At 39.7% G+C, this 26,918-nt stretch overlaps 2 protein-coding genes across 14 annotated transcripts in view; one reads left to right on the top strand and one right to left on the bottom strand.

Moving 5' to 3' along the window:
* LOC146518265 (receptor-type tyrosine-protein phosphatase gamma-like) overlaps positions 1-6,898 on the top strand; it is a 111,105-nt gene extending 104,207 nt beyond the window's left edge. The window contains exons 25-29 of the mRNA XM_085160656.1: positions 399-527; positions 664-810; positions 976-1,118; positions 2,649-2,784; positions 3,660-6,898. Coding sequence (XP_085016782.1) covers positions 399-527; positions 664-810; positions 976-1,118; positions 2,649-2,784; positions 3,660-3,806 — 702 coding nt within the window. The 3' untranslated portion in view covers positions 3,807-6,898. The remainder of the gene's footprint in view (positions 1-398; positions 528-663; positions 811-975; positions 1,119-2,648; positions 2,785-3,659) is intronic.
* A 743-nt stretch (positions 6,899-7,641) lies between these two features.
* The window catches only part of cadpsb (Ca2+-dependent activator protein for secretion b), a 66,463-nt gene continuing 47,186 nt past the window's right edge, over positions 7,642-26,918 (bottom strand). For 4 of the 13 annotated variants that reach the window (XM_085160659.1, XM_085160660.1, XM_085160661.1 and 1 more), the window contains 13 exons: positions 24,310-24,416; positions 21,534-21,563; positions 18,984-19,140; positions 18,729-18,870; positions 17,805-17,966; positions 16,340-16,495; positions 16,046-16,193; positions 15,864-15,938; positions 15,673-15,756; positions 15,367-15,399; positions 15,090-15,197; positions 9,268-9,372; positions 7,642-8,940 (listed from right to left, as the gene is read on the bottom strand). In XM_085160659.1, the coding sequence (XP_085016785.1) occupies positions 8,764-8,940; positions 9,268-9,372; positions 15,090-15,197; positions 15,367-15,399; positions 15,673-15,756; positions 15,864-15,938; positions 16,046-16,193; positions 16,340-16,495; positions 17,805-17,966; positions 18,729-18,870; positions 18,984-19,140; positions 21,534-21,563; positions 24,310-24,416 (1,484 nt within the window). In that variant the 3' untranslated portion in view covers positions 7,642-8,763. Of the gene's footprint in view, positions 8,941-9,267; positions 9,373-15,089; positions 15,198-15,366; positions 15,400-15,672; positions 15,757-15,863; positions 15,939-16,045; positions 16,194-16,337; positions 16,496-17,804; positions 17,967-18,728; positions 18,871-18,983; positions 19,141-21,533; positions 21,564-24,309; positions 24,417-26,538; positions 26,572-26,918 lie in introns of those variants that run through there. The other 9 variants (XM_085160657.1, XM_085160658.1, XM_085160663.1 and 6 more) reach the window with 4 other exon arrangements.

Here is a 26,918-nt window from a genome sequence, read left to right as displayed (position 1 = left end):
ATTACAAGGAAAAACTGCAAAACTAACCACATTGAATCGGCTTCAGATGTTATGTCTTCTTCATTTGTCGTGAAATTACAAAGCTTCACCTGGACATGAAATGTGGTCGTCAGTCAATTCTTTACTAAATTTTGGATCTCTTGTATTAAAATGCCTGGAATTCTTAAAGATTTGATTCGAAATTTAATTTAAACTGAACTCAAATCTGCATTTCAATCACATTTCAGTTGTTTGATTTAAAATCACCTGTGGTGATGTACAGAGGCAAAATTACTTTTTCCACAAATTATGGACCTAACTACGTTAAATTTTTTATTTTTTTTGGTGTGGGAAATATTTCATATGCATGAGTGCTGTGACCTTGAGAAAGACTAAAAGCTCACTGTCTGTTATTTCAGGGCTACTACAGGAGCAATGAGTTCATCATTACCCAGCATCCTTTGCCTCATACCACCACAGACTTCTGGAGAATGATTTGGGACCATAACGCTCAAATTATTGTCATGTTGCCCGACAACCACGGCCTGGTAAGTAATGGAGGAAGATTATACATTTTTACCGCAGTTTCTGATGGACGTGCGCCGTTTGTACGTGAACATTTAGAATGAAAATGAATCATTAGTGAAAAAGTAAACACCAGGTTTCTGTCATGGTTTCCTGCAGGCTGAGGATGAATTTGTTTACTGGCCGAGTCGCGAAGAGGCCATGAACTGCATCGCCTTCACTGTCACACTCATCAGTAAGGACAGACTGTGCCTCTCCAACGAGGAGCAGATCATCATCCATGACTTCATTCTAGAGGCCACACAGGTAGCTGCTCCTCTGCCTCATTACATCAGTGTTGGGTTATTATTACATGACGCATCACGTCAGGAGTTCATCGTCTTTATTACATTTTATTTCAGTAGGGAAATGCTGTAATGTGTAGAATCCTAATTAAACATGTCATGGGTGTGCACTCTTCTTCTCCAACAGGACGATTACGTTCTGGAGGTGAGGCATTTCCAGTGCCCTAAATGGCCAAACCCTGATGCCCCTCTCAGCAGCACCTTTGAGCTCATTAGTGTCATCAAGGAGGAAGCCATGACTCGAGATGGCCCCACTATTGTGCATGATGAGTATGTTTATATTTACCTTTATGGCTTTTGTGATGAGAAAAGACTAAATAATCTTTGGGTTAAGGTTCAAGTTAAGTTAATCTAAATGTAAAGAGTTCAGAAGGGAAGGTCTCCTCAGATGTTAAATTAATTTTTGGTAGATGTGCTGACATTGTAGGGTCTTCACAAGTGGGATACAGATGGAGTGCTTTCCATGGCTTGGGCTTTTGAAAAGTCCTTAAGTGTGTGCACTTGGAGGATAAACCAAAACACCAGAAGTGTTTTTAGTAACCAGGCAACCAAAACGGTTTCCATGTTCCCAGCTGATGTCTTTCCTCCAGACATCTGTACAAATCCTTAGCTGCTGTTGGTAACAACAGCGCCTATCGGAATAGTTCTCATCGCACAATTTCCTCACGATGAAAAATAAATCGGTTTGCTCCCTGTAGTTGTCAAAGACCAAAAAAACAGCCCCACTGTTCCCCCACTCATTTATATACTAGGTGCGAACATGATGGGATGCTTATGACTGACAAGGGAAGCTGTATGCAGCCAGGTTTATGCTTTCTTTGATTCAGTGCAGTGATGATTTTTTTTCTTTATAAATTAACTTGTTGTGAGTCTTACACATCTTACTGCCCAATTAATTTAATTTGCTTAAAACTTTGCCTTTCAATTGGCACTGTACCTTTTATTTTATATTACTGTATATTGACTTTTTTCTCACTTTTACTTATTCAGTTATTTACAGTGGTGGCAAATGTAGCTGTGACCTCCATCGGTGCTTTCTATATGCAACTGTATGCATGACTCTTAACTGGTAATGTTAAACCATTCAATCAAACATTCTAGTGCAGAGGCTGCCGAGGCATTGTGATTCAAGTGTACTCGCTGACAGCCCTTTCTCTCATTTGTCCGATAACCTTGAGTGATACTGTGTCGTGACATGTCAGTCTTTAGAGCACACAATGAAGATCACAATGATCTAACCTCAGTTTAAGAGTGATATAAGCTCAAGGAACTATTCAATGTGAAAGGGACATGGCAAAATGAAACCGTTAACTTTGGGGGAGGGAGGAAGAACCTTTCCGATGTCTCTGAACCAGAAATGCTTATGATCAAAGAGGACACTAGTACGCATGTGCAGGGCAAAAATAACAATTTCTGACACTAAATAATTTTGCCATGCCTAATTAACCCTTTGGTATGAGTTTGTGGTCACAAGCGCTACATTCAAGTCTTCCTTAATAGAACATGATGTTCATTTTGTCCCAATTAGAGTTGAATAAATAAGAAAGCAAAGTTTACTTTTAGGCCTGGCAACATTTTACTTGATAAGTTGCTGCAGAACGAACGTGTAGTGTTTGCGGTTTTAAAAAAAACAAAACAAAACCAAAACAGTAGTCCAGAAACCAGCAGCTTATTTGTAGTAGCTGTATTCAATCTATAAAGGGACATACAAGAAATTAGCCCTATATATGCAGTCATTAAGGCGATAACACAAAAGTAGGAAAACAGCCAGCAGAGCTGATTCTGGGTATCTCCTCGCAGGTATGGAGCAGTGTCAGCAGGAATGCTCTGTGCCCTCACCACGCTGTCCCAGCAGCTGGAGAACGAGGGTGTTGTCGACATCTATCAGGTGGCTAAGATGATCAATCTTATGAGGCCAGGAGTTTTCACTGACATAGTAAGTTCACACTGTGGTAAAACATCGAGTGCCTAAAATTTTGTGTTACAATTGTCAAATATTTGTATCATTTTTTTTCCTTTAACAAGCATGTCAAGAATTGTCAAACACCTTTGAAGTTGAAGTGGATTATCTGCTTGCACAGTGCTTTACTGTGTAGTCTACTGTCACCATTTTCCATAAAACCCATCTAAAAACAAGTATCTGCTCCAAATGGGCCTCTGAATTAATGCTAAATGTTGCTCTGTATCTACTGGAAGTATAAATAGATTTGGATTGGGTTGCTAACATCTTTTGCATATCAACTTCATTAGCTTGCATTGACATTGTTGCGTTTACAGCTTGTTCTGCTGCCCCCAAGTGGCCAGAAAGTCAATTAATACTGCCTTAAGCTGCATTTATTGCTGCATTGATTATTTTCTTGTCAACAGCAGGCAGAAAAAGAGGCTGGCAGATACACAAATTGCCAGGTGTCTTCACATCAAGCACACTTTTTCATTCAGCAGAGATGGAGCTCCATTAGTATTCTTGGCTTTGTCCAGTTTTCCTTAAGCTCTGTTTTCTTCACCAATTCCTGACAAAATGTCTTCGGCTTTAGCTGCTAAATGCCTCGTGGTGTTCACCATCTAGTATTATTTTTTAAAGCTTTCTATGGTATGTGGTGAGAATTCATAAATGGATTATTTGGGCAAAAAGGCTGGCGAACTGGATGCTTTTACTTTTTAGGTGACTCACTGCAAAAGTCACTTTCATGCAACTGTTTGTAACAGAAACGTCCTTTGATGGTGGTACGTAGACATGCTTATGATTATATTAAAAAAAATAAGTTATCTTTAGAGTGAACTTGGTGCCTATTTTTGTGTTTGTGTGCACAGGAGCAGTACCAGTACCTTTACAAAGCCATGCTCAGCCTGGTCAGTAACCGAGAGTGTGGCCTGAGCCCCATGCACATGGACACTAATGGGGCGGTGGTGATCGCAGACGAGTCGGACCCCGCAGAGAGCATGGAGTCGCTCGTCTGAGGACATTCTTACAGGCACTTAATTTGTAAAAATCCGAGAACATTTCTGAGGCCTTTTTGCCAGACTATTGATTAAAATGAATAACCTTATTACTTTTTATACTGATAAAAGTTTTTTGATATTTATGTTTTTGTCCTTTATTTCTTGTCTTAAATGTTATCCTGCTGAGCGTTTGCACCTGTTTTAAGTTGACACGAGGAATAAGCAGCTCTGTCCAGTTTGCACTATACTATCAGTGTTACTGCCTAAAATCCAGTGAGCAAAAGTATGACATCATTAAATCCTGGCATCGCGAGGAAACTCGGATCTTGGACCGCGCTGAGACAAACGCGAGGCACAAAGGCCGGGATGCGCTGAAGCGATCCACTTCCTGATTGTCTCGGAACAAAACTTCACTTCATTTTACAAGCATGAATTATGTCACTTTATCACTTCAGTCAGACTAACTGTTTTGAGGCTCCGCTCCACAGGGGTGAAGCTTTTTATCTCGTGAAGAGACTCACACCTGCCTATATATTATTTCCCCAGTATCTCACTGCTGTCTTGTAAAATGTACCTATGGCTTATTTTGTTAAAGTGTGTTACAACATCTAATGTGAACATTTATTGCTTTTTACAGGGATTTATATTGTTATATTGTTAAATTGTTTTGTAATATATATAAATATATCTATAAATATTATATCCCTAATAGCCAGCCAATGATTGTTTTTTTTTTTTTCTTATTTGTCCACCTGCCTTGGTGTAAACTTACTTCCTTTTTTTTTTTTTAATAAATGGAGATCTGTAGCTTGTCATGTATTGCCTACAAATCTCCAGCTGTGTTTTTCTTTTTTTTTTTTTTCGGCATTTCTTTGAGCTTTTCTAACCCAAGCGGTCCAAGCTCAGCTGTTAAACATCTGTACCAACAAAATGTAATCGCTCTACATCTTTTTTTTTTTTTTTTTTCCATGTGTTTTTGCAATACAGTGGATGTAACGAGAATTTATTTTTGACGCTGATCAACACCAAAATTGAATAAATGAATAAATAAAATTCATGTCAAAGTGAAAACAACTGGCAGCGGATTCGTTTTCAACATTTAAAAATCCCATATTTTTCTGCACAAACGTTCAAGGACTTCAAGGCCACATTCACAGAGGGATCTTTGGCAGCATTTATAAGTTGTTTGGGTTGAGTCAGAGGATATGTGCACATCAGTTTTGTGGATAAAGATACTGCAGTTTTGTTGTCCTTTCAAATCCTGCCAAGCTGATGTGAGCAAACTGCCAGTTTTTCGAGACTTAATCTGGACTATATACATATATCTATATACATATATAGATATATATGTGTGTGTGTGTGTGTCTCTCTCTCCATATATATGTATACACAATATATATATATATAAATCAAAATAAAATATGGTGCATGCCTGAGCTTGAGATGTGGAGGTGAGCCTTACAAGCATAAGGTTTGTGGAAGCCCTTCACAGAAAGTAGGCAGAGGGACTTCGAGACAGGAGCTAAAAGAGGATAAACTGAGAGGCTGTTTTAAACTGTGAATCATTCAAGGCTACTCCATTAGAGTACCACAATAAAAAAGATGAAGCAGGAAATGAGTAGAAATCGCTCTCAATTAAGGAAATTCGTGCTTTATAGTTCATTGTTTTACCCAATTTTACCACAGAGAAGAGAAGAATCCCCGCCAGGCGTCCTGGTGAAGATGTTATTCAGTGCCTTGTTCAGATATTTTTGGGTTTTTCTTTTGGATGATAGTTATCTTTGTTCGTAATGAAGTTATTGTAGGAAAATGAACTAGGCCTTGGACTTCATGGGACTGAAATTGCTCAATGTACTGTCATCACAAAGTGGATTAACTTACGGAAGGATGGACTATTTAGATTTTATTAAAAGGGGTGAATGTGTTTGCAAATGAATCGATCTGAATTTGCATTCAAATTCTTGAATATCTTGATATGGGTCATTCTTCTCCCCCTGTTGATCAGTGTCAAAAAAAAATATGTTACTTCCATTTAAAATTGTAAACAAACACTGAAAAAAGTCAAATTAGGTGAAATCTTTCTGTGGAGGTTGGGGGGGGTGATGCTTTATTTGTAACCAAAGATGTGGTCCCGCTTTGGAACATGTTATTGGTTTTATCCTGAGATCTATTAAACCAGATAGAATTTGAAATCCATATAGTTAAATCTCGCAGATTTCCACTGTGGAAAGTGTGAACTTATCCTTTGAGCATGTTCCACTTCTAGCCTCAAACTCGCCTTCCACAAGCTCAAGATCAAAGACTTGTGTGACGGGGTTTCAAATTCCCACTGTAAATTGTATTTTATCTGGACTTTACTGCGTTAGTTTGGAACTGTAATTATAACCCATTTTCAACCCTTAACATTCCTCTCTTGGTTGATTTTTGTGTTTTCTGAGATCGATTTTTTTTTTTTTTATTTCATTTGATTTTTTTTTTTAACATTTTTTTTTTTAATTTATCTGATAACATCTATTTCCTTTCCAGCCGGGAGTTTGCTTAATCCATTGAAACCCCTCTGACATTTGGAGAAACCTTTTTTTCATTTTTAAATTTTCACCTCGTGTTGGTGTGTGTGTGTGAGTGTGAATGCCAGCATCTTTCTCTGCTCACATTTGAAACACAAGTGCTGTAGCTTCACGCATTTACTTAAAAAGGAAAAAAAAAACTGTAACCTTTGTGATCATAGAAGTTTATATTTTCATACAAAGATTTGGTTTGTACAGAGGACCTGTAACAGATTGTACTTTTGTGAAAACACCTCAGCAAAACTCCAACAAACGAAGCTGCCCTTCTGAGATCCGCCATGACGATTTAGATCAGATATCAGATATGTTGGTCTCGGATCACTTCAGCTACGCTGGTCATTAACTCTAATCTGTAACTTTCAATTCAAAAAAAAAAAAAAAAAAAAAAAGTTTTGTCAGTCACATTACGTGTTTATATGACAGTATCATAGTTATTCCTATGATGCTATTATATACCATATTATAATATACTGTCATTTAGGTAAATTGTATTGCTCTGCATTGAATAAAGTCTGGCTTTGGGTGCACTGCATCCTTGTATTACATGAAGTATGGAAAATAAAATAAGGAACCTGCTCTCCATGTCGCCCCCTGCTGTCACACTCTCGCCAAACAACAGTGGTGGAAGAAGTACGCACAATCCTGTGTGTTAATATATGCAAGTGATTTGCTCATTTAAATCTTTATACACCGCCATGTCAACCTATCACATCCTCTAATTCATATTTATACTCATGATGAAATGACTGTAAAATCCTAATATATCGAGTAACCCGAGCTATGAAATAAATGTGGTGGACTGAAATATTTCCCTGTGAAATGTAGTGGAGTAGACATATGAAGTGGCATAAAATTGAAAATCCGAATGAGCTGAAATGGCACCATAGGTTCATTTTCCCCTAATGCCGCACTTTATTTTGGCAGAAATTGGCACTGTTTAAAAGTATTGTAAATTAGGGGTGGGTTTGAGTCGCCTCCGGCTCTTTTCTCTACTCTTTCTCTCTTTTGTTTTGCTCTAAACTGTCACTATATAAAAGGTTAAAATGGATAAATATGTGCTAGGAAAAAATTAGGCATAATTTTAGCAGTCCACACGCTCAATTTAATCCTGTATGAATGTACAAACTACAATACAGAGGGGAAAAAACATATATTACAGAATCTAAAGATCACGGATATCCTCATACTCAAAACTACTAAATGTTGTAACTTTGCACCAGGGACTCTTTGTGTTCAGTGTTGACGGTTGTGTCCCAGGTACATCTTAGGAAACATGACAGATGATGCACATGTACAGTAATTTTTATTTAGAGGCCACAGCTCTTGCATATTACAACTGTTGGCTTTCATAAGGCAAAAGCAAGAATGAATCCACCAGCTAATTCACACAGAAAACAGAAAGCGTTTGGGGAGGGTGGGAACCCACGGGCATGCAGCAATGGCTCAGAATGCAATGTACAGCATTTTATATTTATATATATTTATATAATATATACAAAACAACAGTGAGACCCAAATAAATGCCAGACATCTCATTCTACACAATTACAGAACATAGACGGACCAACTTTTTTTTTTTTAATAAAAAAAATTATTTTTGCTCTTTTTCCTTGTAAAAGTGCAACTCAATTAAAATAGAACCTGTTTCAAGGCCTTTTAATGTTGAAATAAAAATAGAATCTCCCGAGTTATCAAAATGGAGCTATGAGAATATTGCATCTCTAGAATACCCACTCGAAGTTCAAGATTCCTGTTGAACCATGTCTAATTCGTAATTGAGATGAGATCACATAGCATTGACACATGATAAAAAAATGCAGGTCTAGACTTACTGTCGATGTTAAGAACAGTGAGTAGACGACGGTTTATCTGTAACAGCCGTAAACAAATACAGAGGTTTTATTTTCAGTTCAAAGCAGTTGGCGTTCACTTAAAAACAGACGAGACAAAGAAAAGGGTCCACACACTCATCATCACGACAATGTACCATTAATGAATGTAGAATACGACAAAGAAGCGCCATATAGGATTGCATTGGACAGGGACACACCTATTAATCTCACTCAACATTGTCAAACAAATGGTTCTCCATATTGCTTAGTAACACATAGAAATGAATTTAGAAATGAATGAATCCAAGATAGGTGCTATCTTTATCATGACACAGCTAAACTGCCAATCATGGTTATTTTTTTTTAAAACATTTTTATTTTGATTTTCTTCAGTATAAGTACTATTTTTATAGTTAATAGTTCCTTCATAGGCATTTCGAGCTGACAAAGAGGTCCTAGAGTGGCTATCTGAGTTGGTACATGCATCGGTAACCAGGCTAAAGTCAAAAGTGTGAAAGGGAGGGGGTCGGGGTGAGGGAGGGTCTTCGAGGGAGGCCGGGGCTGAAGTCTCGGTGTCTAGTCGTCCTCTTCGTCCTCCTCGTCGCTGTCCTTCATGGAGATGCCTTGCATGCCTCCTTCCCTCACCGAAGCAGCAGCCTCCTCCATGGTCAGCCTGTTGCGCACCGTGTCGTACATCTTACTGTTCAGGGTGGAGTCGAGGACACCCTGCAGGCGGAAGTCCCGGTACTTTTTCTGCAAGAAGATAAATATGTCACGTGACACACTTTCTGCTGTGTCTGAGACAATTTACTGTACTGAAGAAAAGGTAATTCAGCTCAGTTTAGCACTGATCCCAGATTTAACCTTACCAACAGGATCTGAACATCTAAACCGGCTCAAGAAATGTAAAAGCAGGGTTCCAGACAAGATATTTACTTAACATCTATCAGTAAAGAGGTTAGTTTAAGGTGCTACTACAAAAGAAAGTTGACGTGAGATACATGGAAGTCAGAGAAATAGTGAAACCATGGGCCAGCTTTTGGATCCACGGATAAAGTTTCCAGTTTATCAACACCTTACCTTTGTAATCCTGATGAGGATTTTTAACTGGTAGACGTGGAGCTGCTGATCCATGCGTTCAGTGAGCCAGGTCCCCAGCAGGTTCATGGTGGCAGTGTACCATTGCTGAAACACAAACACAACACTCTCCAGCAAAACACACACCCACACACGTACTAAAGACACCATGACAGAAATCTAACCTTTAAGACGCAGGTATAAAACCAGAACTAAACATGTACATTTCATCATAACATCAGCATTCAGTCACTCGGATTGAAGCTCAGTACAAAGTCTGTATCGCACTTCACAAGAAAGCCATTCTTGCATGAGTCAGAACGAGCAAATAATGCAAGTTAAGAGGTTTTTCGAAAAAGGGGAAATCATGTTCAAAATAAATAAAATCTCACGAGCCACAGAAGTATTACAAGCTACAGAACATGGACGTGCTTCAACTGTTTCTTTTGATCGTAGATTAAAAGATATAATACTCCAACTTTTACATGTCAGATTGCCTCATCTCTTCATCGCGTGCTTTTAACTCGGAGTTCCGGACAGCATTAAATATAAATCACTGAGCCGAAATCAAAGTTAAACTTTGGAAGTTAACGCTGGTGCACTAAAGTGGTGACAACTTCAAACTGTATGGTAAAACATTAGACTTGCTATATTTCTCAAACATTTCTCTCACTTTTTGGGGGTCTCTAATTTGGATGAAAAGATCAAAACTGGTACAACGTCTCTAGGTAGGATAGCACAACGAATGGGAACGGTGAAACAGCTAGTCTGGCTTTAACAATAGGTAAGTACAATCAAAAAGCTCAAGCATAATTAACATTAACATTAATTTTTTAGGTTTGAGTAAGAGAAACATAAAGCATAAAACATGAAGCAATAAACTGTCTCCTTGCTTTGACTTCATCCATAAGAAATATTCAATTATTGTCATACTAAGGACTAAAAGTAAAAGCAGACCTTACTGAGCTGTGTGCCAAAAACTCAGGATCCACACTGCTCTAAACACTCGGTGTCATGATGTTAAAAGTGAGGAGATATAGTTAATTTGGTCGTCTCAGACACAGATGTGGCTGTGAGCACAGGGTCTCTACCCACCTTATGTCTGTGAGGGGCAACCAATCAGAAGAAAACTGGCTTCAAGGGAGGGTAAAGGGAGCCAAGACAGCTTGGTTTTAGACAGTGGGTGAATTGAGCGGCTCCACCAAGGGCCATTAAACAACAGAAGATGATTATTCTGTGCAGTAAACCATGAAAAGCTACAGTAACAATATCCAAGAATTAAAATATCATTTTGAAATGAGCAAAATAGGTTCCCTGTCACAGAAATATGCACTCGGGTCATTTTACTAAACAACAGACTTATAAGCTTATCCTAGTGGTCAATAAGACACACAAAAAAACAGAAGAGCTTCTTTGGTGTCAAATCCCCCAACGACACTTCGCACTAAACCAACAGATGGAATCAAATTAAATTCTATGTAATGTTTACTAAAGTAAATGGAAACTGCTTGGATTTCATTTAGTGATCCCAACACACTCAAGGACACAAACAGACACACACGCAGTTCACGTTTCACGTTTACCTTTTACACAAGGAAACTGCATTTATAGCGCTACGAAGAGATGGAAGGAGCAAGTTTGTGGAATTTCCCTGAGTGCACTGATATTACAGCGACTTGAAGGAATTAATTAAAAAGAGGGAAGTCATAACGCATTGAAAAATGTATCTGTCTTGAACTGCAATTACCTTTTCAACTTCTAAAAAATGTTCAAGTCGATATTTTGTAACAGCTGCATGGCCCATCAATTACTGAAGGCAATTACTAAGCCTTTATTTATAATTTATTCAAGTGGAAACGCGGTGCTGCGTTTGAAATGCCCTACACTGTGGATAGAAAACTACTATGGGGAATTGAAATTATAGTTTTGACACGGGTACATTAGCAAAAGAAAAATAGAATGAGAGTGAGTAAATGGTTTGCAGGCAGGGAGCAGCGGTGCTGTTTTCTTGTACCTTTTTCTCTCTCGTTTCCTTGGGGTGGCAATTTTCCAGACTGCACCAAAGTTACAAGAGAACAGCACCCATGTTTGATAGAAACGGGCGTCATACCTCCAAAAAAGGTCAACTTTAAACTTGTGAGTAGGCAGGAACGCAGAGAAGCTTTACAAGGCCCGAATTAGAGGTGGAAGGAGTTAGCTTAGTTGGTGTGTTTTTAGTTTTTAGGTTGAGGTTTATTGAGATCAGGATTAGGTGAATGGTTGAAAGGTTTGAACTTGCAGATGCCTGTCCACTTCACAGTCGAGTTGAGCGTGCAGTGCATGCAGACTTTGCGGGTGGGTGGGTGGGTGGGTGGGCGGCTGAGTACGTGCTAAGGACGACTGCTCTATGTGCAAATGAGGCAGAACTCTGAGGAGGGTCATGCTAGAAGATGTACACAGGAAGATTATTTGACTCTAAAATCATGCCAACCAACATAATGTGATAAAACAAGGCAACGCAACGCTAGAGATAAGTGCCACTTTTTGACTAGAGGAGGCAGCAGGAATGAAGTTAATCAGAAAACAGGAGATTAAAAGGATTGAAATAAATCAGCGTAAGAAAGAGAGATAAAGTAGAGCCTATGCAGCGTCTAGGAACGACTTCCACATGCATGCAAATGAATGAATGGAAATGCATTCAAATCAAAAAGGAAAAAACATTGACGGCTTCGAACTTGCTAAAACTGAAACACTCACAGCTCAAAACAAAAAAAAGTCAATTTCAACACAACGGTGCTGACTAGGATCTCAGTTGGGCACTCTGGGGCCACACGGGAGACACAATGGGGTAAAAAGCTCCACAGTAGAAAAAATTAAGGACACACGGAGACAGGGGAGCCAGTGTGGACCTCAAAGACAAAAGCAAAACCCACTTCACAACAGCATCACTCCTGGCTCCAAATAAAAAAGAAGATTAAAAAAAAAAGTCATATTCATCTGGCACAAAAATAGAAAATCATTGTCTGTCAGACATAAAAACGTGATGTCACTGCCTCACAGAAAGAACTGAGAATCTGTCAGACACACAAAGCAATCACACGCCTGTGGAGACACAGGTCTTTACAAACAGGTTCTAAATGACATGAAGCAGACACATCACAGCATTATGTGTTGTTTGAATCACACATGGAGGACACATTTATGTCAATGTATCCCATTAGGATTATGTTTGGTAAGACAGTGCTCTCTTCCCCCTGTAACACACTGGTTCCCAACAATTCACATCCAAGTCATGCCTTTTTATGAACCCTCATTAGACCTTATACTTTTTTAACCTGCATCATGTTTTCTTCTTAGGTTGCTTTCATTAATGTTTCGAATCCCTGGAGGCAATGGAAACAGGCATGTGGAAGTTCAGCTGCAGTTTAGCAGCGTGGGAGTTACATAAAACTGACTAAAAATGGCTCAGACCTCAGAATACTAACAATAGAAAGCTAAAGTAGATCTATTAATGCTCCCAGTGCATAACAGTGTAAACCTGGTCCGAGCAGGTGGAAGTTATTCATCATCTGTTCTCATCATCTGTGTAAAAACAACAACAGAAAAGGGAGAAGGCTTTTGTGCTGTTTTTAGGACTATATTTATATTTGAAAAAGCTTAGTCTTTTGTGCTTTGTCCGGTTTGTTGTTTGTCATGTCTCGTTGCCCTTCGTTTCTCTTTCCCCTCACCCCAATTGTTCGCAGCAGATGGCTGCCCCTCCCTGAGCCTGGCCCTGCTGGAGGTTTGCTTGTGTTAAAAGAGATTTTTTTTTTATTGTTGTGTTTTTTGCCACTACTATCACCAAGTGCTTCCTCGCAGAGGATCAGTGGGTTTCTTTGTACATCGATGTAGGGTCTTTACTTTTATATAAAGTATAAAGCATATTTCTCCTGTTTTGGCTTCCCTTCATTGGCTTCCTGTTAAATCCAGAATTGAATTCAAAATCCTGCTCCTCACATACAAGGTCTTAAATAATCAGGCCCCATCTTATCTTAATGACCTTGTAGTACCATATCACCCTATTAGAGCACTTCGCTCTCGCTCTGCAGGCCTACTTGTTGTTCCTAGAGTATTTAAAAGTAGAATGGGAGGGAGAGCCTTCAGTTTTCAGGCCCCTCTTCTGTGGAACCAGCTTCCAGTTTGGATTCAGGAGACAGACACTATCTCTACTTTTAAGATTAGGCTTAAAACCTTCCTTTTTGCTAAAGCATATAGTTAGGGCTGGACCAGGTGACCCTGAATCCTCCCTTAGTTATGCTGCAATAGATGTAGGCTGCCGGGGGATTCCCATGATGCATTGAGTTTTTCCTTTCCAGTCACCTTTCTCACTCACTATGTATTAACAGACCTCTCTGTATTGAATCGTATCTGTTATTAATCTCTGTCTCTCTTCCACAGCATGTCTTTATCCTGTCTTCCTTCTCTCACCCCAACCGGTCGCAGCAGATGGCCGCCCCTCCCTGAGCCTGGTTCTGCCGGAGGTTTCTTCCTGTTAAAAGGGAGTTTTTCCTTCCCACTGTCGCCAAAGTGCTTGCTCATAGGGGGTCATATGATTGTTGGGCTTTTCTCTGTATCTATGAAGCGCCTTGAGGCGACATTTGTTGTGATTTGGCGCTATATAAATAAAATTGAATTGAATTGAATATAAAGAGCCTTGTGCTGACTACTGCTGTGATTTGGTGATATATAAATAAGCATGAATTGAATTCATTTTTATTAAAAGATAAAGCGATCGGTAAATGCCTATTAAAGTATTAATGACTCAAACATGGATTGTTTCCCAATACCTTAGACTCCCGAACTTAAAACCCTCTGTTTTTTACTCAGTTTTAGCTTTTTTTTCCAAAGCATGTTTTCATTTTGTGTTCATTTTATTCCCTTTTTTACTTTCTCCTGGGGGATGCTTTGAATTGCAATGTTTATTTAAAAGGTGTTACAAAGATAAATTTGCACTTTAGGACTGAAAAGTCTGTTGCAGGTTATCATTTTTACTACCAGTGCATCTATTTTCATCTTTCTCTTGCATTTTATCTAAATGATGAAATGTGGTTTATGCTTACACTGCTGTTCACTCACCTCAGTCTAAGTTGTGCAACAGACTGCTCGGGGTATAATTAAAAAAAGGGGGGTGTGATGTCTCCTTTCTGTTCATATTTATCATCATCGTCATGACTGATCGCATTTTCCTTGGGTGGTTGGGAACCACTGTTCTAACAGATCGAGGGTATTTGCCATGTCAGCCTCTCAGATTGACCCAGGCCCGTCCAGCAGTGCATCATTCACCCAGCGTTTTCATTTCACACACAGAAACTGCACAGGTGCTTCACTGTGGACTGACGACAAAAGGACTGAGTGGGTTTTTATTTTCATTCAGGAGGCTGACATGTTTTGTGTGGAAAGCATCTGAAAGCAGAGGACAGTGGTGACTTAAAAAATACAAGAACTCGGTGTCCTGGCGTATGATCAGTATGGACAGTTCTGTTCTTTCCACAGAGAGCACTGCTTTAGATAATCCTTTCTGAGGATGCTTTTATGGACTCTTTGGTAAGTAAAAGTTTGATTTTTTAATACACAAAGGCCCAAAAGCACTGTGGCAATGCACACCAGAATGCAGAGGGCAGCTGAGATTCGGAAAGAAAAGAGACAGAGAGACAGAAAAGTCGAGAAGGGATCAGAAAAGCCTCTTCTTCCAGGCAGAAATACATTTCCTGGTCTCAAAATGGGACTTATCCCTCTCTGCCCTGTTGTTTTGCCACATTTTGGAAGGCCCCTCCCTTTTTGTGAGGAGGAGACGGCATCTTACTTACATCAAATAACCTTTCTATATACACCTCCTCATTGACCTTATCACGAAGCATATCCTGAGAGTGGCGCACAAAGGTCACGTAGCCGTCAGCTACATCCATTCCAGGTTTCTATAAGAACAGACAAAGAATAGGGTCACGACTCAGGAGAAGTGCAAACAAGCGGCTGTACCAATAATTACTGTCTTCAAAAAGGTAGAACAAAATCACTCAGATGATATTTTGTTCAGCTCTAAATGCTCACAAACAAAACAGGAAAGTCGGAGGCTGTTAAACTTACAGGTACATCCACATATTTTGAAGCAGCTTTCACCTGAAAGTCAAAACAAAACCGTCAAACAGTGGCTGAAAGGTGAAATGTTAATTATCGTCAGATTCATTAGGGCTTGGAATATTTTACTATTAAAGATACAAAACTAGAGTTCTTTTACCCTTTTTTAACCCCCCATGAGACAAAAAAGCAGGCTTTCAGGAAATAAATTCACTGGATTTGGTACTAAGTAGTTTTTCAGAATATAAAGTGATTTTTTTAAAAGAATAGTTTCAAGAAAAATAAACTGAGCGACTGAAGAAAGAAAAATCTTACCGTGAATGAAAGGAATGAAGAAAAGAGAGTGCCCTCATCATATCTGGAAATTTTGGCCAGCACTCCCTCCAATATGGCAACAAACTGAAAAACGAGAGGAATCATGAACAATCTAATAATCATATTTTTAAAAAGTCAAGTTACATTTTTTTCTATTATTGTTATCAAACTAAGCTGATATTAAGCTGCACCTTTGCGACCAGAAGCTGAATCATGTCCCTCACACTCTCCTCAATCAGCTCGTCTATCTGGGAGTGGAACTGTTTCTGTGGAAAGCAGAAGAAATTTCCAACAAAAGTATTCACGTCGGCAAATTAAAAGCACAAAGCCTGATTGTCCAACATGCAATCATTGCCCCAGATGAAGTTTTTACCTCTTGGCCCATCTCCATAGCACACAGTTTTGCTGATTGGTCCTTGGCGTCCACCATCACGTTGAACATTGTGCATAAAGTTGGAGAGATGCGGAAATCTGTGGACTTGCTGCTCTTTGCCAGCTTGGACTCAAATGCCATCCTGGTGCTGCAGTGCAAATTAAAAATGATACACTCTAAAATGAAAATGTGCTGCAGATGTTCATTATGGAGAAAACAAACTCTTTGCATTTTGGAGCTTTTGTGTCTCTCGCAGTTTGTCATCATCTCACGCACAGACACACAAATACACACCGTTTGACACAGTTCTCGATCATGTTGCTCGACATGAGCTTGATGCGGCTCTCGAGGTGTTTGGCAAACTCCTCTTCAGGCCAGTGCAGGTCCCTGATGAAAGTCTGGAGGGCATCCAGCTTCCAGAAGAGGTCCTCCGATGTCCCGGAGCCATTACTGTCATTGACCCAAACACACATACACAGGTCAGAAGACAAATGTCAACCTGTTTCCTGGGGGGTGGGGGGGTGGGGGGGGGATTAAAGGTTTGGAGGGGGTGGGGGTTGTAGTGGCAGGAGCAGAGGTGGATGCTGTGCCGCTACACTTTTTTTTTTTTAAACAATTTTTCTCTGGCCATATACTGACTGGTCCACCTACATGTCTCCTTTCCTGTTTGTTCAGGAGTTTCTGGACAGTCAGTTTATGGGTGAAAAAGGAGCGGGAAGGGTTTACTGTAACAGATCAATAACCATGCTATAGAGTATGATTATTGACTGGTATGTGAAGTGGCCACATGCAGGTAAAGTCACTGCAGATACAGCAGCTAATCACACAAAGGAGTAGGGAATGGAGGAAGTGAGGGAGGGCGTGCAAAAAAAAAAAATAAATAAATAAATAAAGGCATTTATAATCAGTGTCCAAAAAACATTTAAAAAAATCTCCAAATTGGCTTCACTCATCACAGGCCCTCTCTCAACATCCATGTCCCCAGGCTGATGGGACCCCTGGAAGGATTATCAAACAAACCATGCAGACCTTTTTAGGCATCCTGAGTAGAGCTGATTGGGAAAAGTGTTACATTTAGAGTGAGGAAGGAAAGGAGATAAAAACAGAGGCGGAGAGGTTTGAACTCCTGCCTCTAAGCCTCTCCACTTTATCATCTCCACTCCGAGCCGCTCTGTCTGCCCTCCCAATCAGACTACTAGCAGGTGGTTAAGGTCAGAGATGAACCTACGGCCATGTACAATCTACAATTCGCTAAGCATCACTAGAGCAAATGTTTGTGGACAACAACTCTGGGGAGATACACATTTTGTACAATGGAGATCTTGATGTTTCAAATGGGGAACATTTTCTGCACGGTAGAACTCCAATAGCCTCAGAACTACTTTTTTTTTTTTTTTTTTTTTGCTTGATTCGTTTATTTTTTTTCAGCCTGTATCTCCACACCTCAGCTCAACAGCATGCATGTTGAGACAAATGAGAGCATTACAGCCTCTCATTTTAGAAAGCACGTCCCCATCTACTCTAACACCTCTCAGTGACCTTGGCATGAACATGAACAGCAATAAGTGGCAAGTATTCAAAGGAGAAAATCGATTCAGATTTTGTTGAATTTAAATGTCAGTTTTGACTTCATTTACATTTTGTGCTACAATTTCAAAATTTGGCATATCTTTTTTAATTGTCCTTACTCACGGGCATCTTCATACCAAGTTATCTCTGCTTTCTCAGTAAATCTAAAGTGAACTAGTTGAATACACACTCAGAGTCATATATAGCAGCCATCCATGACGGGGTAGAAAAGCTAGGCATTTGTGGAAGGTTAACTGATAGTCCTGCTACTGGCACTGGCAGATTTGGTACTTTGGGAATTTGGAGGTTCACATTTGGTAGATTCACATTGGGCAGATTACTTGTTAAACTCCTGCAGAAAAGACAGACAAAAAGAAAAAAAAAGAATCCATAACAGTGGCGTGGGAGCTGCAGAAAGCAATGTAACACTCATCATAAAAGTAAAATCTGAAAATATGTGAAGACTGGAACAAAGAGTAACGCACATAAAAGGGACGGTAACTGTCAAAGACTCACATTTTACAAAAATACTCAAGAGTAAAGAGAGCTGGACACACACATAAAGTATTAAATGCAGCGATAGAGACAAGCAAAGTAATACCGAAAACCAAAAAAAATTAACACGAATAAAGACCAAGAAAATACAGGTTACCTTAATACACCTTAAATATAATCTTTGCAATGAAAGGAAAATGTGAAAGCAGACATATTAAAGCCACAACAAATAAAGTAGCAACATAACACACTGGAGGCAATTTTTTTTTCTGGTAACACGTCAAAGCACACGTCATGAATGTTAGTTCACACACAGAACAACAGGGATACTATGTTTTGCCCTGACCCCAATGTGTCGGCAAGAATTGGTAAGACATATACATTAATCAAGCACTATTTTCAGAATAAAAAACCAATTTCTTCTACAGGATAAAGAGGTTGCTCAGCCCACACTTGGCTCGTTCTTTAAAAGTGAAGCTACAGGAAGCTTGGATGAACATTACAGCTGCGCTACCAGATTTTTCAGCCTCCACACAGTCAGTCAGTCTGTCATCTGCATAAAAAAGCTTTGCATCTCCAGCCATCCTACAGCCTAGCTATAAAGACGGAAGCTCCTTACTTTACAGGCTCCCAGGACTCTCTCTCAAAGCCCTTGTGAATTGATTGTGCGATGGAGGACTCCATCAGATCCACATATCTAACCACCAGAGGAGCATACAGATCTTGAAGATGTTTGTGAAACTTTCCATTGCACAGATGATCTATGATGGGGGAAAAGGTGTGTTACAAAAGGATATCATACTTTTTTTTTTTTTTAGATGAAAATACCTGAAGGTAGCTGAAACATAAAGATGGGCCAACTGCATGAACTTACAATCTGTCCGGAGGAAGTCATTGAGCAGCTGGAAAAGTGGAAAGCTGTCCCAGCTCTCAGGTGACTGGATCTCCAGAGCGGCATCCATGTCGATGGCGTAGAGGGCCAGGAAGTTTTCTGCATGTTCCACCATAAGGTCTGTCCACCATGCAAATGCCTAGAGACACAGCAGGAGGGAAAGCAAACAGGTGAACAAGTCCTCCTGTTAAAAGATGAGAGGGAAATGAGGGAATAATAAACACTACTGGACAGTATCGCTCTTAAAAGGAAATACCACTGGGTTGATGCATGTTTGGTGTGTTGAGAGAATAGTTTGGCATTTCGGCAAATATCCTTACCCTTTCTTGCTGGGACTTGATTTTTCATACTTTGGATGTTACACTTGGATATGAAGCTAAAGTCAGAAGCTGGTTGGCTTTACTTAGTTTAAACACTTGAAACAGAGGGAAGCAGCTAGACTACCAGGGTCTCACAGCACAGGGTAAGAGGCAGGGCACACTCCTGGTTTTTAAGTGGGCTTTTTGTATTACCTACACTAATTGGCAGGTCACACAGTATTCGAATGCACAAGTTTGCTAGCATCACTGTATAACCTAGCGCTTCTCTTTCTCAACCAAGCATTGATGATACATTTCCTGTGATAGTAGAAAACATATAAAGCCGAATGCACCACAGACCTCACTCTCAAATGATGTCAGTAATTGCAAAACCTGCCCGTAGTTATTTGCATTTGTTTATCTGTGATCTGGTTAGCATTTTAAAATCGAATGTAAACAGAGTTGCCAGAAGACTGATTTACTACCTTTGAGCAGTCCAGCTGCTTCTCTCTGTTACGGGTGTCCATTAGACGTCCCCTGTTATTTAATTTGAGAAGATATTTGGTTATATTTGTGGATTCCGAATGACTTTTCCGTGCCGTATGTGAATTCTGTAATTGCCGGGTATTTCCTTTCAAATGAACAGAAAATCTATCACAGCTGTCAGCTTGTGTGCTTGTGTATGTTTTCCATGGCATACAACTAGATCAAATCCACAGCTCTTCCTAATTGGTACATGAATTCAAATCCAGATTATACTTGGGAGAAGATTTGCACAGTGGGGTTGCATCTTTGTGCCTTCTATTCATGACAGTATCTTTACATCTAGGGTGCTCTTCTCATGCAAACGTGGATCTCCCTGCATGCTGTTCTCTCCAGCTGAGAGATGAGGGGGTCCACCATTCACATCACCAACAAACCCATAGCCCACTAGATGTGAATGTGTCTCATGCACATCACTGTCTAGACACACCAAAGACTGCAGCATACAACATCTCTAGTGTTGGAGTGTGTCTGTTCCAATTAGTTAAGTAGGTGTCTGAGATTCAGCGGATCGTTTTTCTAGCACAGTCAGGACTTTCTCACCCTTTGACAGCAGAGGTACAGTAGTTGCTTTGCTGGCAGTCTTGGCTTGGCTTATTTGCTTATCATTCAGACTAACATGTTGCCAAGTTCAATTAATGAAGCTGAATCTTTCCAAGTTATGCTGCATGCTCTACTTTACTGCTGTTTATTGTTACTCGACCACCTTATTTAACCACCACAGCAGCAGTCAGAACCTTACTTACCTTCCTACTTACCTGTCCAGTTCAAAGGTTTAAAAATCACGATAGCTCTAATGTTAGAAACACAGGCAGCAAACAAGGCTCTTCTCCATCGCATTCAAGGATATATACACTTATATCAGCTAAAGGGGAGGACAGTAAATAGCTTCCAACAGGGAAGGGGAAAGGCTCAAAGGTCACCAGGCAGAGTAGCCTCCAACCTTTGTTAGTGGTTAAGGAACACATACAGGACCCTGAGAAATCTACGGCAGACCCACTGTTCAGCCAAAACAAACTCTAGTGCTGTATCAGTGCAACCATGTCAAGGGACCAGTCTTAAAGGGGGTGTAGTTTGCTTAGGGGAGAGATGTAGAATCATCTACTGGACATGCACAGAGCATTACGGGAGTTTCTCATTCAACTTGACTACATACCTCTTTTCCCTGCTTGGGCAGTCACCAATCATATGACAGTGAGAATACAGGAAGATGTTCAGAACAATAATGTATTTTTGAAGCATTTCTTTGTTAGGGTTTGTAAACTGAGAATAGACAGCAGAGAGGGATGGAAGAGGAGAAGCTGGAGAAGTAATGCTTAAACAGGTGCGGACTGTGAAATTAACTGCTGGATGGAGGGGAAACAAATGTTTATGGAGGATCAAACTTCAAAGGTTCACATGGAGCATACTTTGGGAAATTTACTGGTTCAGCATGCTAGGATAGAAAGGAAACCTCTTTATGGCCCGATGAACATGCTTTATGATAACAATTATGTTGTGCAAGCTAAAGTGTTTTTTTTTTTTTAATTTATATTTAAACAGATTTGCTCTCACTTCTGTGCCTACAAACCCACCCACTGAGTTCATTCTCTGTCTAGAAACGTGCTTCTTGCCATAGTGGCGCACATGCCATACAGGAGGGTCGTGATGGGGACTGAAGAGGAAAAAAAGAACAAAAAAAATACTGTACCGATTGATCTCCAGAACTTGTGACTGCCGCCTGTCAAGCATATTCAGAGAGATACAGTAAATCTGCTTTATCTGTATATTCTAAGATCACATTTGGATCACCTTCAGATCTACACAGCTGCACATGTTCATCATGCTTTCCATCAGCTTGATGTCTAAAGTCGCCAACATGATGGAATAAGGAAGCTAGTTGGATTTTTAAAAGGAGATGCCTTCCTTGAATATTGGTTCAGCTTGTTCTCATTCCCAGAGTGCCAAATACTACCATTCTGTCAAAAGCTGCTAATATATTGAGATATGTGCAAGGTGTTGACTGGTGATGACGGTGATGACACTCATATCACAGTTAAACCCACTGGGTAAGTGCAATTTGTCAGTGTGCACAGTTGTAAAGGGGCAAAATCCAAAGTGAGATCTCTTCCTAATTCTAACTGAGTCGATTTTTATGCCTAAATGCTTAAAATTAGTTAGTGAAAAACAAGCAAAACAAAGCGCAAAACACAAATGGCTCACAAACCAAAGTGATTTGCTCCACAAAGACTCCTCCAATCACTTAATGCCAAATTGGTTTCTTTCAAGGAGGATCTGTGGAGGTGTCCTGTATTGCTAGAGCTCGTGAGTCAAGGCACATTTGACAAAGAACAACTTTTGCATATATCTGCAAACATATATAGCAGAATTAGACAGGACAGCAGTGTTTGACACCCTGGGATGAGAACATGTCCATTAGCTTGTGGTGCTAAACCAAAGCCATACAGATCTAAAGGTAAAACAGTAGCAAAGACTGTGTTTAAGTAAAAAGTTAACTAATGTCAATTTCACCATTTTATTTGGGACAAAAATATGCTAAATGTCAAAACAGCAGTATATCCTTGTTGACTCCATTGGAATAAACTGGTGAAATTAAGACTGACTGAGTTGTTACAGTTTATGCTACCTTATGCCTCCACTCCACTACATTTCACTGGGATGTATTATACTTGTAACTCCACTAGATTTATTCAACACTACATCTTTTCTTTAAGACTATATTTATTCACATAAAATCCTATTTGAACTTACGACTTAGAATGCTCTGTTTATACTTAAACCCATACATTTCGGTTTTTTAGGCTTTTGAACCTTTTTGAAATACTTTACATGTGAATTCCCATCTAAACCTCTGAGGTTTCATTTACATGGCTTTCACAATTTCCCCAAGAAAAAGCAAAAACATTATCTGATTTAAATGTGGTGATCTCTCCTTGAAGGCTTTTTACCTGTGCACCTCTGGAAAGCCTTTCACCGCAAATCTCAAACTTGCACTTTTGTGTCAAACTACCTCAACCTGTCGAGACTCATTACTGAGCTGGCTTTTCAGTACAACCCAGAGAAGAAAAAACAGTTTTCAGTGGAAGAGCCAACAGACAACAAGACTGAAGGTGGCTCATCAGGTGAGGAGCGGGACCAAGAGCAGGGCTAGACTGGTAAACTGGCATATTGGGAATTTTCCTGGTGGGCCGACTCACTTTTGGACTGATGGGGCAACTGAAAGACCGCTGCACACTGACCCCACAAGCACTGACAGCAGCCCATTCATTCAGCTTCATTACTGCCACTGTATTGCCCAATAAAATGTCTTAACTACCTTCGCCCAAGTAGCTTAGTGTTGATGAGGTAGCGAAAAAGTGGAGCTGAAATGCTGAGACAGAAAAATAGAAATAAATGAAGCAAAATTAACCGACATGTTAGCTGTCGGGGCTGCTGCACCGTCAACTCCTCACAGTCACAGGAGGCTGTGACTTCGTAAAAAAGTGCACGAGGAGGGACCACAGCGAAGGAGACGCCTGGACCAAAAATGCCAGGGCCGATTTTGTGTCCCAGTCCAGCCCTGAGCAGGAGTATGCTTCCTTTTTAAAAATTCATCAGCTTCGAATTCATCCCTCAGAATTTAAATGTTAATGCTTTCGATTGTTGCTCCCCGCTAAGCCAGCTTGCCAGACTTAGGTCCCTGTAACTCTGGCCTCTTCCACAAAATGCAATTCAAACTAAAGGCTTTTGACCATTTTGACACAATGGTGGACTGCAAGGGAGCAATCTAAACATACCAGTGCCTAAAGCATACAAGGAGACGGCGCTGGAGAAGATAACAGCCATATTTAAATCAGGTAATGTTTTTGTTTTTCATTGGTAGAGTCACAAAACACACTACAACTATGGCAGTTTAGTATTATTGATAAAAGCATCTAATTTAATTTCACAAAGATCAGTTTTCTTTGGAACAATGTGTTTTACTTACTACTTTAAATTCAGTGTAAGGCCTGAGGTTTATTATAAGTGATCTTGTTGTGTGTGACCAAAGGGAAGCAGCGCAGTAGAAGCCATGAAAATGCGCATTAACTTGTTTCACCTTGTGTTTTTTCTTCCAGCCAAACATTTATACTGGAGTATCCTCAACATTATACTACCGTTTTAACAACTTATGTAAAACTAATGCACTGTCATCACAGCAAAAAAGATGCCATTGTACCACTTCTGTCTAATTTACAGTCTACCCTCAAACATGGCCCTCTAATTCCATGTGGCGGTGGTCTGTTGAACACCAATTAGAGCTTTCTGAAATTAAATTAATCTTTGAAAGTTTTTTCCTTTTTTTTAGTGACCCATAGATGAAAGCAGCTTTATTTATAGAGGATTGATAATAAGGCTAGCTCCCTGCTGTTGGGCAAGTGAGATAAGAGTGAGAGCATAGAGGGAAAGTGCTTTGAGGAGGAGAGGAGGAGAGGGTTCTCACTCACCTCCGCATGGTGTTCCTGGTTCTGCTGGAGGACCTCTATGACTAACTCCGCCAGGCGAATTGTTTCCTCCAGCTTTTTGGCAGGCGTGACTAAGCGGCCTACGTTCTCTGAGACAAAAGGATGAGGGTGAGGGATGAGTGGTTAGTCAAGCACAGAGGATTCCAGGGGGATTTTTATGACTATTCAAAAGATTTTTTTTCTGTTTATATTTTTGACCGTTTAATAAAAGTATAAACACAGCACTTACGCTGTGATGTTTACCTACCATACCCCCCATAACAAGTAAAGCGTGTTCTTGTTTACTGTGTATGCATTTTGGGCTGCATGACATAAAGCAACAGAGTTGATGCATTTATGGGATAATCAGACTCATGTTGGAGGAGTATCAGACACAGGAATAGTGGCGCTGAGATGGAGGTGCAATGCAGCATTGAAAACATGCATATTGTGTAGCGGTACTGAATAAGCCATCTGTATAAGGAGCTGTCTCATGGCCAAAAATACTCTGTGAACACGCACAGTAAAAATTATTCATTCCTTCTCTTTGAAGTTATATGATTGGATGAGATTATTAATTCAAAGCTAATAATACTGGATGTCTAATAAGGATTGGGTTCTCTACAAACACTCGTGGCTAGAACTACATGAAAGGGACATTTATACCTATTTCTGTAATTCTTTTTTCTTAAGACCAACAAGTGTATAAGAATCTGCTTAAATATATATTATTTTATAAGTAATCTGATCTCAATATAATAATAGACACATTGGCTGGCTCATAGTTTTCTTTGTTAGAACTAATTTTATAAAAAGGCAGGTGCTTGGATCAAATTAATCAAATAGCTGCCAATTATCTGATGAAATTCTTGAAGGTAATGAATATTTTTACAAGTGTGCTGATTTTGGATTTCTCTTAAACTGTGCTTGTGCTCATGAAAGCTGTTCCTCACTTATCAGCTGGTGACTTTGATCTATGATTAGCAAAAGCTCCAAATCACTTGCTCGTACCTTTGTCGGCAGAACGATCTGATGAAAACAGATATGTGTCATGAAATGGAGTTGTTCTTTAAACACTGTGATTATATGGCATGACATATTTTGGACATGGAACTGAATGGCTACACAGATCTGAAATCAAAAGCACATATATACATAACTCTACATAAAACAGTAGAAGTCTGCAGTCGGCAGTTCTGACTGGAAGCCTTTTGCTGTTTTCATTATTATTTTAGGGTTCTGCGGGGATTGCTGCTCAAGCCAAATGAATATTTTTTCGGAGCCTGGTGAAAAATTAAGCGAAGGAACCCTAAGCTAGCAGTAGAGATTACACTTTCAAATGCCACATAGAGGGAACTGAGCTGTAAAGTAATATTTAAGACTTCTAATAATGCCTGATCACGAGGGTTTGAATGAGATATAATATGGTTTAAAGAGGAGCAAAGTTTTGTTTGTTTTGTTGTTGCTTTTTTATTCCATTGCACATGCGCTCCAAGAGAAAGCCATACAAACTCCACAAAGAATGGCCCTGTCCAGGTTTAAACCCAGGGCCTCCTGACTGGGAGGCAAGGGTGATATTTGGGATGGTTTCAGATGTCTCAAATTTCTTATACTCGAGGTTTTGTGGTTGTCTTTAGCATCTGTGCTACATCTTTGCTTTACTTTACTCCCAGACAAAAATCCCCATAATGCATATCTTTATATAATGAGCTCATTTTCATGTGTGGCCTGTGGTGGAAATGTATGCTAATTTGTGTGATGGGGGGTGGGGGGGTTTGCATTAAAGTGTTGCTTATGTCTTTTTACATTACATTATAATGTAGATAAAAATATAGGACCATATGTAAGAGATTGCATTACTTTATGGTTTTGATGGTCTCTTAACATGTCTACCGAAAAACACACTTGTTCACCTTTATTCAAGTGTGAGTACACTAAATTTGAATGGAGTGGAAATAACATTTTCAGCCGTGTAATTCACTGCTCCAGATTTGAATCTGGAAAAATATAAAGTAGTACAATCTCTACAGATTTACTGCTTTTTTAAGACATGCCAAGACATTTGAGAACTTGTACAATATTTAACGTGTGTATAGAAGATGTGCTAATGGTAAATGCATGCATATGTCTTACACTGATTTGCAGTAAACATGTGTGTAAGGTGTGGCTGTATTTGCATATGTAAATGTAAGTGTGCACTATAACTAAACCATAAGCTAAACATGGGTTCACCTGGATCCTTTTGATCCTTTTGACCTTTCTCAACTTCAGCGAGAAAAAGGGGAGAGAAAAGATAAAAAGGAGATGTTTAGAATTAGCACGGCTCTATGGTTATTGTCACGAAAGGGGATGGGGGCTTGGGGGAACTCAGGCTTGTTGTTCATCGCCACGTGACCCTTTAAATGAATCTGCTGGGACACTTTCAGCTCCAGGGACTGACGCTTCTAGGCAACAGACAAACGTCACAAACACACAATAAAAAATAGAAACACTGAAACAGTAGCCTGTGGAAAATTTAAAAAAAAAAAGTGATAAGATGTTTTTTTTGTTAACAAACAGACAAAGCTTTGACTATTGCAGACAGGTAGGGGGACACAAACAGCTTAAAGGAC

This window comes from Neolamprologus multifasciatus, chromosome 5, assembly GCF_963576455.1.
Source record: "Neolamprologus multifasciatus chromosome 5, fNeoMul1.2, whole genome shotgun sequence".
Classification (NCBI taxonomy): Eukaryota; Metazoa; Chordata; class Actinopteri; order Cichliformes; family Cichlidae; genus Neolamprologus; species Neolamprologus multifasciatus.
This window is presented reverse-complemented; position numbering and strand designations above follow the sequence as displayed.